General features: G+C 37.6%; 1 protein-coding gene across 1 annotated transcript in view; it reads left to right on the top strand.

Annotated features, from left to right (window-relative positions):
* The first annotated feature begins 1,373 nt into the window (after nucleotides 1–1,373).
* LOC116770325 (lutropin-choriogonadotropic hormone receptor) overlaps nucleotides 1,374–15,968 on the top strand; it is a 31,158-nt gene continuing 16,563 nt past the window's right edge. The window contains exon 1 of the mRNA XM_032661746.2: nucleotides 1,374–1,691. Coding sequence (XP_032517637.2) covers nucleotides 1,586–1,691 — 106 coding nt within the window. The 5' untranslated portion in view covers nucleotides 1,374–1,585. The remainder of the gene's footprint in view (nucleotides 1,692–15,968) is intronic.

Below are 15,968 nucleotides of genomic sequence, written 5' to 3'. Positions count from 1 at the left end.
TAATTAATTATCCTCGTGAGATCTTCTTCTAAGTTCTACTAAGTTCTAAGTACATATTCCATGAGAATTCTCATCTCGTCGTGGTGATCACGGTTGCTGCGAAGTAACCGAAACGTCGGGAGTATGCTATTATAAATAATTAGAATCGCGTAGTAAATCCGAAAATATTAGTTTTATTTTTATTATCCTTTATTAAAACTTGATCCAAAATAACGAAGAGTGAATTCATATAATATAAAATAATATATAGATGTACCTATGTGTTTATTTTAACACGCCTTACGAGGATGAAATAATCTTATCTTAATGCTATCAGAATTAATGTAATCTAGTCGTAAATATAACAATAATACGTTTTATTCTTTGTTACTATTTTTATACACACACACAAAGAATATTTCTTATATAATATAATAAATATTCTTTGTGTGTGTTTATGGACATTTTTTTTATTACCTTGCTTATTTTATACCTCTGTCCTACACACACTTGAGCTGTGTTTTCGCTGATAAATTGTCAAGAGCCTAGTATATAATACCTCGGTACAATCATTTATTAAAAATTTTATAAAGTATAGTTAATGTAAAAAGAGTTTTTGTTTCGTTTGTGACATTTCTAACTTCTCTCTAAAATTAGAAAAAGAACAGATGTATAACTAATAATAGTTGTTAAAAATAGCAATAATGAAAATTTGTATTATAACATAAAGTAAAAAACAAATAAAGTATTTTAAAGAACGACGTTCAGCTTTTTGCCTTGAATTCTATTTTTATTTAAATATTCTAGATACCCCCAAAACTGAATCTTGTTTGTAAGTGTATAAAAAAAACATAAAACAATAAAACAGCTGTTATAAAGATTATTATATAATAATATCATAATCTGTGTACATTGGAAAAATCTTCAAAATTGGTAAAGTGATAAGAAACCAGATTAACTTTGAAAAAAGTAAAATGTGCACTAAATAGGTTTTATATAATGAATTGAATAAGGAAGAATATTTCGGATTATTAAGGATTCTGGATTGAAGTTATAACTTTATATTGATTTAATTGCATAACGTATCCCTAGGATTTATTTGTTTTCTTCAATAAAATAACAATATATCGTCTGTAAGAAAATATAAAACACCGTATATTATCAGTTTAACCGAATGTAAACTCAATAAATATTTGTTTGACTAATAAATAAAAAAGAAATTTCATATTTTAAAACAATTTGCTACATTTGAATGAGTGTTTTCAGCGAGTGTTAGTACTCTAACGTAGATTAAGGACACTTTATTGCCGATTAGAGAATCTATCAGACACAGATGGTTGATCAAAGCGTTTCCGTCTGAAAAAAAAATGGTATGAAATCAGACATCAGTTTGGCTCATCGCTTCGTAGAGAGTGGACGTGCCGCACGCGTTGTTAACCGCCGATATAATAAACATAACGAATAAAAATAATAATAAATAAAGTTACACGTTTTAATACAAAACGTAAATAATGAAGTGATACATGTTTTATTTATTAATAATAATAAAAAAAATATTTAATTAAAGAGCATGTGAACTAATAAGTGAATAACTTTTGACATTATAATGAGAGAGAAATTTGTTTCAAATAAAAGACACGGATGTGAAATTTTAAATAAAATGTTCATTTTAAGAAATTTTTATATATGCCTCATGTACCTACTATTTATGGGTGAGTTTCGATTTTTGATATTTTAGTCAAGAAAAACTATATTGATAATATTTAATAGGAAATGTTTATTAAACTTTGAGTTTATCATTTTAAATAATTCATTTATTTTTAATCTGTGAACTTATATTTACGTATTATTGTAACACAGACACAAAATGTAACCGAGCATTGTTTGTTATACATAGAAATACAGGAACAAATAATTTCAAGTTATCTATTTAGCATTTTAAATTAATTCGTATGTATATATGTATAATAACAAATAATTATGAGATGAATCATGAATACAGCGCGTGGAATTTTACAACAAAATAAATAAAAGTTCAATTCAATTTATACTCTTTTAAAAAAAAAAAAATATTTGCTTAATAGGACACCGTGTGCTCTTTTGCGGTAAGGATAAAAAATATAAGGCGTTTCTTTAACTAAATATGTTATTTATATTAATTTTGTTTATTAATTTGTTTTATATATATAAGTATGTATAAATAATATTGGTTTAATGTTACCATACTTAATTATATTATAAGTATACATTGATTTTCTTGAGCTCTTAAAAAATAATACTAACTTCCGAAAATCTATAAATTATTAAAAGATTTTTATACTTATAATAAAATGCTAAATCCGTAATATTATAAAATATACTTCTCACATTACATGTTTTACAAATGGCAGAAAAAAAAGTTAAGCTGTTTTAAGAAAGACCTTAACATTCGATCTTGGTGTAATTTAAATTTATGTTTCTTGAATACATCCTATGATATGTTAAACTGAATTGGAAATAGCTTTCAATATAAAATGTATCAAGTATATAAAAAAAGGTAAAAATAAGTCTATTTCGTCACTTTGGCCTTATAATCACATATTATTCATTGTCAGATTTTTTTTATAAAAGCATTTAAAATGCACATTGAAGTGTTTCGTAACATAACATTAAAATAACAAATAAAAGACTTTATTAAACGCAAAATTACAAAAATTCACAACGATATTATAAAGAATATAATACATTAATAAAATTTTATCAAAATACGATATAGCTAAAACTAGTAAAAAAACGAAAATTTCTTATACGTTTTTTTATTGTAAATTTAATTCACTACACTAATTTTTCAAAATTTTTATAATCGTTTTTATTGTTATGTGACTAGCTGGAAGTTTATCTGTTGAAATGAAAATTAATTTTTACTCTTTATTATTGTAGATAAAAACATATGTTTATAGTACAGAACAAAAACTAATAATAAATGGATCTTACGATTGCATTATAATTAGTTAGAATATAACTAAGGTACTATTAGAGTGGTCACCAGAGGTAAACCTCTGTAAACTGCGCAGCGTACATTTTGAGGTGATTGTTTATTTTACTTATAAATTCTGTTGTCAAGTCGTGTCTCACAGATTGCTGCATATAACATATAATTTGACTATAACACAAAATACCAATACTATATGTTAATTATGGACACGGAATTATTGGGGACCAACAAAATAGGACGAAATTGCAAAGGTGAGTGAGAGGTGAGGTTAGACCGAGCTCAATTTTCTAATGAAAATTAATTTCGATCAAGACTCATACTTTACATGAAATTTCATATTTTTCAAGATAGTGTTAATATACCAATTATATTCGAGACACAATCTCTTCAACAAGTATTAAAAAACAAACTATAAGACTTTATACAAAGATGTTTAATGTCTAGTTGACCTACAAAAAATAAGTTATTTGGTATCAAGAGTAGTGACATTTTAATAATTCTAATTTTTTCTCAGTAGATGGTAGCCTTATTAATTCTTTCCTTCATGATCGTATAACGGTCATCACTGTCGACATGTTAAGGTGGTTATTTGAAGACTATCTAGAGGCAGAGTGGAAGGGAACACCATGCCCCTAAATAGTCTCGAAACTGCCAACCTTATGGGTTTCTTCTTCCATGGTGGTAATGTTCTGTAGACTGTCGAACATGTTAAGGTGGTTATTTGAAGACTATCTAGAGGCAGAGTGGAAGGGAACACCATGCCCCTAAATAGTCTCGAAACTGCCAACCTTATGGGTTTCTTCCTCCATGGTGGTAATGTTCTGTAGACTGTCGAACATGTTAAGGTGGTTATTTGAAGACTATCTAGAGGCAGAGTGGAAGGGAACACCATGCCCCTAAATAGTCTCGAGACTGCCAACCTTATGGGTTTCTTCTTCCATGGTGGTAATGTTCTGTAGACTGTCGAACATGTTAAGGCGGTTATTTGAAGACTATCTAGAGGCAGAGTGGAAGGGAACACCATGCCCCTAAATAGTCTCGAAACTGCCAACCTTATGGGTTTCTTCTTCCATGGTGGTAATGTTCTGTAGACTGTCGAACATGTTAAGGTGGTTATTTGAAGACTATCTAGAGGCAGAGTGGAAGGGAACACCATGCCCCTAAATAGTCTCGAGACTGCCAACCTTATGGGTTTTCGTTCGTGTTGGTACTGTTCTGAAGACTGCCGAACATGTTAAGGTGGTTATTTGAAGACTATCTAGAGGCAGAGTGGAAGGGAACACCATGCCCCTAAATAGTCTCGAAACTACCAACCTTATGGGTTTCTTCTTCCATGGTGGTAATATTTTGTAGACTGCCGAACATATTAAGGTGGTTATTTGAAGACTATCTAGAGGCAGAGTGGAAGGGAACACCATGCCCCTAAATAGTCTCGAAACTACCAACCTTATGGGTTTCTTCTTCCATGGTGGTAATGTTTTGTAGACTGCCGAACATGTTAAGGTGGTTATTTGAAGACTATCTAGAGGCAGAGTGGAAGGGAACACCATGCCCCTAAATAGTCTCGAAACTGCCAACCTTATGGGTTTCTTCTTCCATGGTGGTAATGTTCTGTAGACTGCCGAACATGTTAAGGTGGTTATTTGAAGACTATCTAGAGGCAGAGTGGAAGGGAACACCATGCCCCTAAATAGTCTCGAGACTGCCAACCTTATGGGTTTCTTCCTCCATGGTGGTAATGATCTGTAGACTGTCGAACATGTTAAGGTGGTTATTTGAAGACTATCTAGAGGCAGAGTGGAAGGGAACACCATGCCCCTAAATAGTCTCGAAACTGCCAACCTTATGGGTTTCTTCTTCCATGGTGGTAATGTTCTGTAGACTGCCGAACATGTTAAGGTGGTTATTTGAAGACTATCTAGAGGCAGACTGGAAGGGAACACCATGCCCCTAAATAGTCTCGAGACTGCCAACCTTATGGGTTTCTTCGTTCGTGTTGGTACTGTTCTGAAGACTGTCGAACATGTTAAGGTGGTTATTTGAAGACTATCTAGAGGCAGAGTGGAAGGGAACACCATGCCCCTAAATAGTCTCGAAACTGCCAACCTTATGGGTTTCCTCCTCCATGGTGGTACTGTTCTGTAGACTGTCGAACATGTTAAGGTGGTTATTTGAAGACTATCTAGAGGCAGAGTGGAAGGGAACACCATGCCCCTAAATAGTCTCGAAACTGCCAACCTTATGGGTTTCTCCCTCCATGGTGGTACTGTTCTGTAGACTGTCGAACATGTTAAGGTGGTTATTTGAAGACTATCTAGAGGCAGAGTGGAAGGGAACACCATGCCCCTAAATAGTCTCGAAACTACCAACCTTATGGGTTTCTTCTTCCATGGTGGTAATATTTTGTAGACTGCCGAACATATTAAGGTGGTTATTTGAAGACTATCTAGAGGCAGAGTGGAAGGGAACACCATGCCCCTAAATAGTCTCGAAACTACCAACCTTATGGGTTTCTTCTTCCATGGTGGTAATGTTTTGTAGACTGCCGAACATGTTAAGGTGGTTATTTGAAGACTATCTAGAGGCAGAGTGGAAGGGAACACCATGCCCCTAAATAGTCTCGAAACTGCCAACCTTATGGGTTTCTTCTTCCATGGTGGTAATGTTCTGTAGACTGCCGAACATGTTAAGGTGGTTATTTGAAGACTATCTAGAGGCAGAGTGGAAGGGAACACCATGCCCCTAAATAGTCTCGAGACTGCCAACCTTATGGGTTTCTTCCTCCATGGTGGTAATGATCTGTAGACTGTCGAACATGTTAAGGTGGTTATTTGAAGACTATCTAGAGGCAGAGTGGAAGGGAACACCATGCCCCTAAATAGTCTCGAAACTGCCAACCTTATGGGTTTCTTCTTCCATGGTGGTAATGTTCTGTAGACTGCCGAACATGTTAAGGTGGTTATTTGAAGACTATCTAGAGGCAGACTGGAAGGGAACACCATGCCCCTAAATAGTCTCGAGACTGCCAACCTTATGGGTTTCTTCGTTCGTGTTGGTACTGTTCTGAAGACTGTCGAACATGTTAAGGTGGTTATTTGAAGACTATCTAGAGGCAGAGTGGAAGGGAACACCATGCCCCTAAATAGTCTCGAAACTGCCAACCTTATGGGTTTCCTCCTCCATGGTGGTACTGTTCTGTAGACTGTCGAACATGTTAAGGTGGTTATTTGAAGACTATCTAGAGGCAGAGTGGAAGGGAACACCATGCCCCTAAATAGTCTCGAAACTGCCAACCTTATGGGTTTCTCCCTCCATGGTGGTACTGTTCTGTAGACTGTCGAACATGTTAAGGTGGTTATTTGAAGACTATCTAGAGGCAGAGTGGAAGGGAACACCATGCCCCTAAATAGTCTCGAAACTGCCAACCTTATGGGTTTCTTCGTTCGTGTTGGTACTGTTCTGAAGACTGTCGAACATGTTAAGGTGGTTATTTGAAGACTATCTAGAGGCAGAGTGGAAGGGAACACCATGCCCCTAAATAGTCTCGAAACTGCCAACCTTATGGGTTTCTTCCTCCATGGTGGTAATGTTCTGTAGACTGCCGAACATGTTAAGGTGGTTATTTGAAGACTATCTAGAGGCAGACTGGAAGGGGACACCATGCCCCTAAATAGTCTCGAGACTGCCAACCTTATGGGTTTCTTCGTTCGTGTTGGTACTGTTCTGAAGACTGTCGAACATGTTAAGGTGGTTATTTGAAGACTATCTAGAGGCAGAGTGGAAGGGAACACCATGCCCCTAAATAGTCTCGAAACTGCCAACCTTATGGGTTTCTTCCTCCATGGTGGTAATGTTCTGTAGACTGTCGAACATGTTAAGGTGGTTATTTGAAGACTATCTAGAGGCAGAGTGGAAGGGAACACCATGCCCCTAAATAGTCTCGAAACTACCAACCTTATGGGTTTCTTCTTCCATGGTGGTAATGTTTTGTAGACTGCCGAACATGTTAAGGTGGTTATTTGAAGACTATCTAGAGGCAGAGTGGAAGGGAACACCATGCCCCTAAATAGTCTCGAGACTGCCAACCTTATGGGTTTCTTCGTTCGTGTTGGTACTGTTCTGAAGACTGTCGAACATGTTAAGGTGGTTATTTGAAGACTATCTAGAGGCAGAGTGGAAGGGAACACCATGCCCCTAAATAGTCTCGAAACTGCCAACCTTATGGGTTTCTTCCTCCATGGTGGTAATGTTCTGTAGACTGTCGAACATGTTAAGGTGGTTATTTGAAGACTATCTAGAGGCAGAGTGGAAGGGAACACCATGCCCCTAAATAGTCTCGAAACTACCAACCTTATGGGTTTCTTCTTCCATGGTGGTAATGTTTTGTAGACTGCCGAACATGTTAAGGTGGTTATTTGAAGACTATCTAGAGGCAGAGTGGAAGGGAACACCATGCCCCTAAATAGTCTCGAGACTGCCAACCTTATGGGTTTCTTCGTTCGTGTTGTTACTGTTCTGAAGACTGCCGAACATGTTAAGGTGGTTATTTGAAGACTATCTAGAGGCAGAGTGGAAGGGAACACCATGCCCCTAAATAGTCTCGAAACTGCCAACCTTATGGGTTTCTTCCTCCATGGTGGTAATGTTCTGTAGACTGTCGAACATGTTAAGGTGGTTATTTGAAGACTATCTAGAGGCAGAGTGGAAGGGAACACCATGCCCCTAAATAGTCTCGAAACTGCCAACCTTATGGGTTTCTTCCTCCATGGTGGTAATGTTCTGTAGACTGTCGAACATGTTAAGGTGGTTATTTGAAGACTATCTAGAGGCAGAGTGGAAGGGAACACCATGCCCCTAAATAGTCTCGAAACTACCAACCTTATGGGTTTCTTCTTCCATGGTGGTAATGTTTTGTAGACTGCCGAACATGTTAAGGTGGTTATTTGAAGACTATCTAGAGGCAGAGTGGAAGGGAACACCATGCCCCTAAATAGTCTCGAGACTGCCAACCTTATGGGTTTCTTCGTTCGTGTTGTTACTGTTCTGAAGACTGCCGAACATGTTAAGGTGGTTATTTGAAGACTATCTAGAGGCAGAGTGGAAGGGAACACCATGCCCCTAAATAGTCTCGAAACTGCCAACCTTATGGGTTTCTTCCTCCATGGTGGTAATGTTCTGTAGACTGTCGAACATGTTAAGGTGGTTATTTGAAGACTATCTAGAGGCAGAGTGGAAGGGAACACCATGCCCCTAAATAGTCTCGAAACTGCCAACCTTATGGGTTTCTTCCTCCATGGTGGTAATGTTCTGTAGACTGTCGAACATGTTAAGGTGGTTATTTGAAGACTATCTAGAGGCAGAGTGGAAGGGAACACCATGCCCCTAAATAGTCTCGAGACTGCCAACCTTATGGGTTTCTTCGTTCGTGTTGGTACTGTTCTGAAGACTGTCGAACATGTTAAGGTGGTTATTTGAAGACTATCTAGAGGCAGAGTGGAAGGGAACACCATGCCCCTAAATAGTCTCGAAACTACCAACCTTATGGGTTTCTTCTTCCATGGTGGTAATGTTTTGTAGACTGCCGAACATGTTAAGGTGGTTATTTGAAGACTATCTAGAGGCAGAGTGGAAGGGAACACCATGCCCCTAAATAGTCTCGAAACTGCCAACCTTATGGGTTTCCTCCTCCATGGTGGTACTGTTCTGTAGACTGTCGAACATGTTAAGGTGGTTATTTGAAGACTATCTAGAGGCAGAGTGGAAGGGAACACCATGCCCCTAAATAGTCTCGAGACTGCCAACCTTGTGGGTTTCTTCCTCCATGGTGGTAATGTTTTGTAGACTGCCGAACATGTTAAGGTGGTTATTTGAAGACTATCTAGAGGCAGAGTGGAAGGGAACACCATGCCCCTAAATAGTCTCGAGACTGCCAACCTTATGGGTTTCTTCGTTCGTGTTGTTACTGTTCTGAAGACTGCCGAACATGTTAAGGTGGTTATTTGAAGACTATCTAGAGGCAGAGTGGAAGGGAACACCATGCCCCTAAATAGTCTCGAAACTGCCAACCTTATGGGTTTCTTCCTCCATGGTGGTAATGTTCTGTAGACTGTCGAACATGTTAAGGTGGTTATTTGAAGACTATCTAGAGGCAGAGTGGAAGGGAACACCATGCCCCTAAATAGTCTCGAAACTGCCAACCTTATGGGTTTCTTCCTCCATGGTGGTAATGTTCTGTAGACTGTCGAACATGTTAAGGTGGTTATTTGAAGACTATCTAGAGGCAGAGTGGAAGGGAACACCATGCCCCTAAATAGTCTCGAAACTGCCAACCTTATGGGTTTCTTCCTCCATGGTGGTAATGTTCTGTAGACTGTCGAACATGTTAAGGTGGTTATTTGAAGACTATCTAGAGGCAGAGTGGAAGGGAACACCATGCCCCTAAATAGTCTCGAGACTGCCAACCTTATGGGTTTCTTCGTTCGTGTTGGTACTGTTCTGAAGACTGTCGAACATGTTAAGGTGGTTATTTGAAGACTATCTAGAGGCAGAGTGGAAGGGAACACCATGCCCCTAAATAGTCTCGAAACTACCAACCTTATGGGTTTCTTCTTCCATGGTGGTAATGTTTTGTAGACTGCCGAACATGTTAAGGTGGTTATTTGAAGACTATCTAGAGGCAGAGTGGAAGGGAACACCATGCCCCTAAATAGTCTCGAAACTGCCAACCTTATGGGTTTCCTCCTCCATGGTGGTACTGTTCTGTAGACTGTCGAACATGTTAAGGTGGTTATTTGAAGACTATCTAGAGGCAGAGTGGAAGGGAACACCATGCCCCTAAATAGTCTCGAGACTGCCAACCTTGTGGGTTTCTTCCTCCATGGTGGTAATGTTCTGTAGACTGTCGAACATGTTAAGGTGGTTATTTGAAGACTATCTAGAGGCAGAGTGGAAGGGAACACCATGCCCCTAAATAGTCTCGAAACTGCCAACCTTATGGGTTTCTTCCTCCATGGTGGTAATGTTCTGTAGACTGTCGAACATGTTAAGGTGGTTATTTGAAGACTATCTAGAGGCAGAGTGGAAGGGAACACCATGCCCCTAAATAGTCTCGAGACTGCCAACCTTGTGGGTTTCTTCCTCCATGGTGGTAATGTTCTGTAGACTGTCGAACATGTTAAGGTGGTTATTTGAAGACTATCTAGAGGCAGAGTGGAAGGGAACACCATGCCCCTAAATAGTCTCGAAACTGCCAACCTTATGGGTTTCTTCCTCCATGGTGGTAATGTTCTGTAGACTGCCGAACATGTTAAGGTGGTTATTTGAAGACTATCTAGAGGCAGAGTGGAAGGGAACACCATGCCCCTAAATAGTGTCGAGACTGCCAACCTTATGGGTTTCTTCGTTCGTGTTGTTACTGTTCTGAAGACTGCCGAACATGTTAAGGTGGTTATTTGAAGACTATCTAGAGGCAGAGTGGAAGGGAACACCATGCCCCTAAATAGTCTCGAAACTGCCAACCTTATGGGTTTCTTCTTCCATGGTGGTAATGTTCTGTAGACTGCCGAACATGTTAAGGTGGTTATTTGAAGACTATCTAGAGGCAGAGTGGAAGGGAACACCATGCCCCTAAATAGTCTCGAAACTACCAACCTTATGGGTTTCTTCTTCCATGGTGGTAATGTTTTGTAGACTGCCGAACATGTTAAGGTGGTTATTTGAAAACTATCTAGAGGCAGAGTGGAAGGGAACACCATGCCCCTAAATAGTCTCAAAACTGCCAACCTTATGGGTTTCTTCCTCCATGGTGGTAATGTTCTGTAGACTGTCGAACATGTTAAGGTGGTTATTTGAAGACTATCTAGAGGCAGAGTGGAAGGGAACACCATGCCCCTAAATAGTCTCGAAACTACCAACCTTATGGGTTTCTTCTTTCATGGTGGTAATGTTTTGTAGACTGCCGAACATGTTAAGGTGGTTATTTGAAGACTATCTAGAGGCAGAGTGGAAGGGAACACCATGCCCCTAAATAGTCTCGAAACTGCCAACCTTATGGGTTTCTTCCTCCATGGTGGTAATGTTCTGTAGACTGTCGAACATGTTAAGGTGGTTATTTGAAGACTATCTAGAGGCAGAGTGGAAGGGAACACCATACCCCTAAATAGTCTCGAAACTACCAACCTTATGGGTTTCTTCTTCCATGGTGGTAATGTTTTGTAGACTGCCGAACATGTTAAGGTGGTTATTTGAAGACTATCTAGAGGCAGAGTGGAAGGGAACACCATGCCCCTAAATAGTCTCGAAACTACCAACCTTATGGGTTTCTTCTTCCATGGTGGTAATGTTTTGTAGACTGCCGAACATGTTAAGGTGGTTATTTGAAGACTATCTAGAGGCAGAGTGGAAGGGAACACCATGCCCCTAAATAGTCTCGAAACTGCCAACCTTATGGGTTTCCTCCTCCATGGTGGTACTGTTCTGTAGACTGTCGAACATGTTAAGGTGGTTATTTGAAGACTATCTAGAGGCAGAGTGGAAGGGAACACCATGCCCCTAAATAGTCTCGAGACTGCCAACCTTGTGGGTTTCTTCCTCCATGGTGGTAATGTTCTGTAGACTGTCGAACATGTTAAGGTGGTTATTTGAAGACTATCTAGAGGCAGAGTGGAAGGGAACACCATGCCCCTAAATAGTCTCGAAACTGCCAACCTTATGGGTTTCTTCGTTCGTGTTGGTACTGTTCTGAAGACTGTCGAACATGTTAAGGTGGTTATTTGAAGACTATCTAGAGGCAGAGTGGAAGGGAACACCATGCCCCTAAATAGTCTCGAAACTACCAACCTTATGGGTTTCTTCTTCCATGGTGGTAATGTTTTGTAGACTGCCGAACATGTTAAGGTGGTTATTTGAAGACTATCTAGAGGCAGAGTGGAAGGGAACACCATGCCCCTAAATAGTCTCGAAACTGCCAACCTTATGGGTTTCCTCCTCCATGGTGGTACTGTTCTGTAGACTGTCGAACATGTTAAGGTGGTTATTTGAAGACTATCTAGAGGCAGAGTGGAAGGGAACACCATGCCCCTAAATAGTCTCGAGACTGCCAACCTTGTGGGTTTCTTCCTCCATGGTGGTAATGTTCTGTAGACTGTCGAACATGTTAAGGTGGTTATTTGAAGACTATCTAGAGGCAGAGTGGAAGGGAACACCATGCCCCTAAATAGTCTCGAAACTGCCAACCTTATGGGTTTCTTCCTCCATGGTGGTAATGTTCTGTAGACTGTCGAACATGTTAAGGTGGTTATTTGAAGACTATCTAGAGGCAGAGTGGAAGGGAACACCATGCCCCTAAATAGTCTCGAGACTGCCAACCTTGTGGGTTTCTTCCTCCATGGTGGTAATGTTCTGTAGACTGTCGAACATGTTAAGGTGGTTATTTGAAGACTATCTAGAGGCAGAGTGGAAGGGAACACCATGCCCCTAAATAGTCTCGAGACTGCCAACCTTATGGGTTTCTTCGTTCGTATTGTTACTGTTCTGAAGACTGCCGAACATGTTAAGGTGGTTATTTGAAGACTATCTAGAGGCAGAGTGGAAGGGAACACCATGCCCCTAAATAGTCTCGAAACTGCCAACCTTATGGGTTTCTTCTTCCATGGTGGTAATGTTCTGTAGACTGTCGAACATGTTAAGGTGGTTATTTGAAGACTATCTAGAGGCAGAGTGGAAGGGAACACCATGCCCCTAAATAGTCTCGAGACTGCCAACCTTATGGGTTTCTTCGTTCATGGTGGTAATGTTTTGTAGACTGTCGAACATGTTAAGGTGGTTATTTGAAGACTATCTAGAGGCAGAGTGGAAGGGAACACCATGCCCCTAAATAGTCTCGAAACTGCCAACCTTATGGGTTTCTTCCTCCATGGTGGTAATGTTCTGTAGACTGTCGAACATGTTAAGGTGGTTATTTGAAGACTATCTAGAGGCAGAGTGGAAGGGAATACTATGCCCCTAAATAATCTCGAAACTGCCAACCTTATGGGTTTCTTGCTCCATGGTGGTAATGTTTTTATAGATTGCCGAACATGAATAGCTGGTTATTTGAAGACTATCTAGAGGCAGAGTAGAAGGGAACACCATGCCCCTAAATAGTCTCGAAACTGCCAACCTTATGTGTTGCTTCCTTCGTTATACTCTAAATGTTACTAAAGTATGGAATAACTTATAATTTTTTTTCTATTCTCTAGGCTAGGAAGCTGGGATAAAAAAAACGAAGAAAGATTGTAGTTTTCGTTTTGACTGTATCTACATGTATTAACGGCTGCATTAAAACGATGAAAGCTATGAAACTTTGGTTAGCCCGCAGTGTCATTATCCATAATTATACTAAACAGTTTTCGTGATTGGTTTTGATTTATTGACTTTATCCTGTTCTTTTAATATCAACATTATTTCAACATCATAACTTCGTTAAATCAAAAAAGCGATGCCTGACCAAAATTAAATAAAAAATAATTTCTAATATACTGAAACGGCAAACTTGTGCAATTAATTACAATTATCTCGAGACTAGGGATAAGAGGCCTTTACGAAAACTATATGATACTAGGAATCCACGCCTTGTCTTCCCCTTCCGGTCATGCAAAAAGGTTATTTAACAGCAGGAATATTAACAATAAGGTTAGGACACTATTCATTTCTATTACATCAAATACGTTTCTTTCATTCCATATGTAGTAAAGTTGACTAAACGGAAAATTGATGTGCAGCAATACGGAGTACCATATCATCACCATTTCTTGATAACTGGCGGCATTGCTCGGCTTTCAATAGCAGACGAGCATTCAAAAAGAGCCTGATCTAAAGCCAATACCTGGTGCTGAGAGATACATTCTATCAAGCCTTGAACTGCAAGTATTGATTCCAATAAACTGACCACAGTATGTGGGTCGTCATTCCGAACGATTCGAGATATTATCTGTACTAGGAACCTTAAGTATTTTTATTTTACTGATTTACATAGAATATATGTTTTAGTTGGAAAACTATTACTTCTCACATACTGAAGGGAACGCAGTTAAATATCTACATAATTCTGTGTGACTGTAATAAGTAAATTGAATGTCCTATAACCGGGATGATCAAGTCAATAACCAAGCAGCAGTAAGTTCATAGATTCTATCAGATATCGATCTGTTCTCCGCCTCTCCTATCAGCTGTTATAGGCATTGTATTACAAATTATGTGACGTCTTAATATACCCCTTAATTAATTCACATTTGACGCTACTTTAGTATTATTATTATATTACTTTTATAATTTGTTTATATCATCTTTGAATTTAATTTGTTTTGTTGACAGTGTCATAAAAGCTTAGGTGAGTATCATTTCTAAAAACAAAATAATCATGATAATGAAAAAAGTCTTTCAGATATAGGTCTGTAATAAAACTACATTTATGTTATCTAAGATTTTCGAATGTACCCATTTTAATGAAACTAAATTTTTTGGATGATAATTTTTATCGGATAAGTTTTTATTATTAAATTGTTATTGTCGTGAATGGATATAAAATATTATTACTAAGTTACGAATAAAATAATTTATTAAATTTAACACGTCATTTCAATATAAAAAAAAAACATGGTATTATATGATTTAGGTAATGATGCATAGAAAAATGCATTATTTACATAAACTGATAAACTGATAACGCAAATAAACTGATTTTGGATCTTATCAAGTGTTATTATTCTATCGATCGGGATGGAAAACGTCCTTTGTCCATCTCCTGGATGTAAGCTAGCTAGCTCCTCACCAAATTTCAGCCCAATCCGTACATCTGTTGTTGAGTTATAAACAGCGTAACTAACGCGACTTTATGTCTAGATATATTAATATTCAGCGGTCTTGTTTACGTGATCTATGTTTCTACAATATTTATATTAAATTAAACATAAAAATTGTATCTCAACAGAAACTGGACATATTATACAGACGTAAATAAAATGTAAATGAACTGAGATTCATCATCTGGCAGCGGTCCACACGACCTGTTCATATTCAACCGTCTTTTAAATAAACGTAAACAAACAAAATTCATATGTCTTATAGTTAATAATAAATAATTATGAATAATGAAAGGATAAATTTACTGCTGCTGGTCCAAAACATATGCACATTAATTAAAAAATTTAAAACGATCTTTAATTTATAGATATAAACGCTCGCAATTAAAGTAAACCTTCAATTATGTTGTTATTTTAATAATTTTATTATAATGTATTTATTTGGTAATATTTTTAATATTAACTATATATAATACAGAAGAATTTTAATAATTTTTGTTTATATTTCTTAATTCTAGTAGGTAGTGTTATTTCATTATATTTAATGATGCGGGTAGAAGCAAAACTGAAATTTTCGCATCGTTAATTGCGAAAGGGAATGAGAACAAATATTGAAATATTCAACGTTACTATAAATTACCATAAAGCAGTTGGGTCATAGACAAACTCAGTCGAAGTTAAAGTTATAATGGAGACTATTAAATATAAATGATAATTAAAACAATAAATAAACAAAAAAATACACAGAAACAGAACACAATTTGTTTATAGAAGTAATAATAGCACTTAAATTTCGATTTTACGCTTGCTCCAGCTGAAAACGTCCCTTTGCTAAGTCAAATACCTGATGTCTGATACTTGATATAAGCTCACATTTTTTTTATGTAAATACGAATGTTTCTACATTTTCTACAATTGTCTTTGACATTTGACTTTCTACATTTGACTAAACTATATAATATCATTACTGATTTAGGAACTCATTTAAAGCAAATATTAAAAGCAAAGATCTGAAACTCGAAGAACAGATAATTAATAACCGTAAATAAGCATATATAAATAGATTTGTTCTTAATATATACTTATTAATTACACTGTCACGGGAGTTTGTTGAATATATTAAATTTTACAAAACTCAACAGCACCTGTTAGATTTACAAGATCTAAGCTATTTC

Source organism: Danaus plexippus (assembly GCF_018135715.1).
Source record: "Danaus plexippus chromosome 13 unlocalized genomic scaffold, MEX_DaPlex mxdp_15, whole genome shotgun sequence".
NCBI lineage: Eukaryota > Metazoa > Arthropoda > Insecta > Lepidoptera > Nymphalidae > Danaus > Danaus plexippus.
The sequence above is the reverse complement of the archived record's forward strand: the minus strand, read 5'-3'. Positions and strand labels throughout refer to the sequence as shown.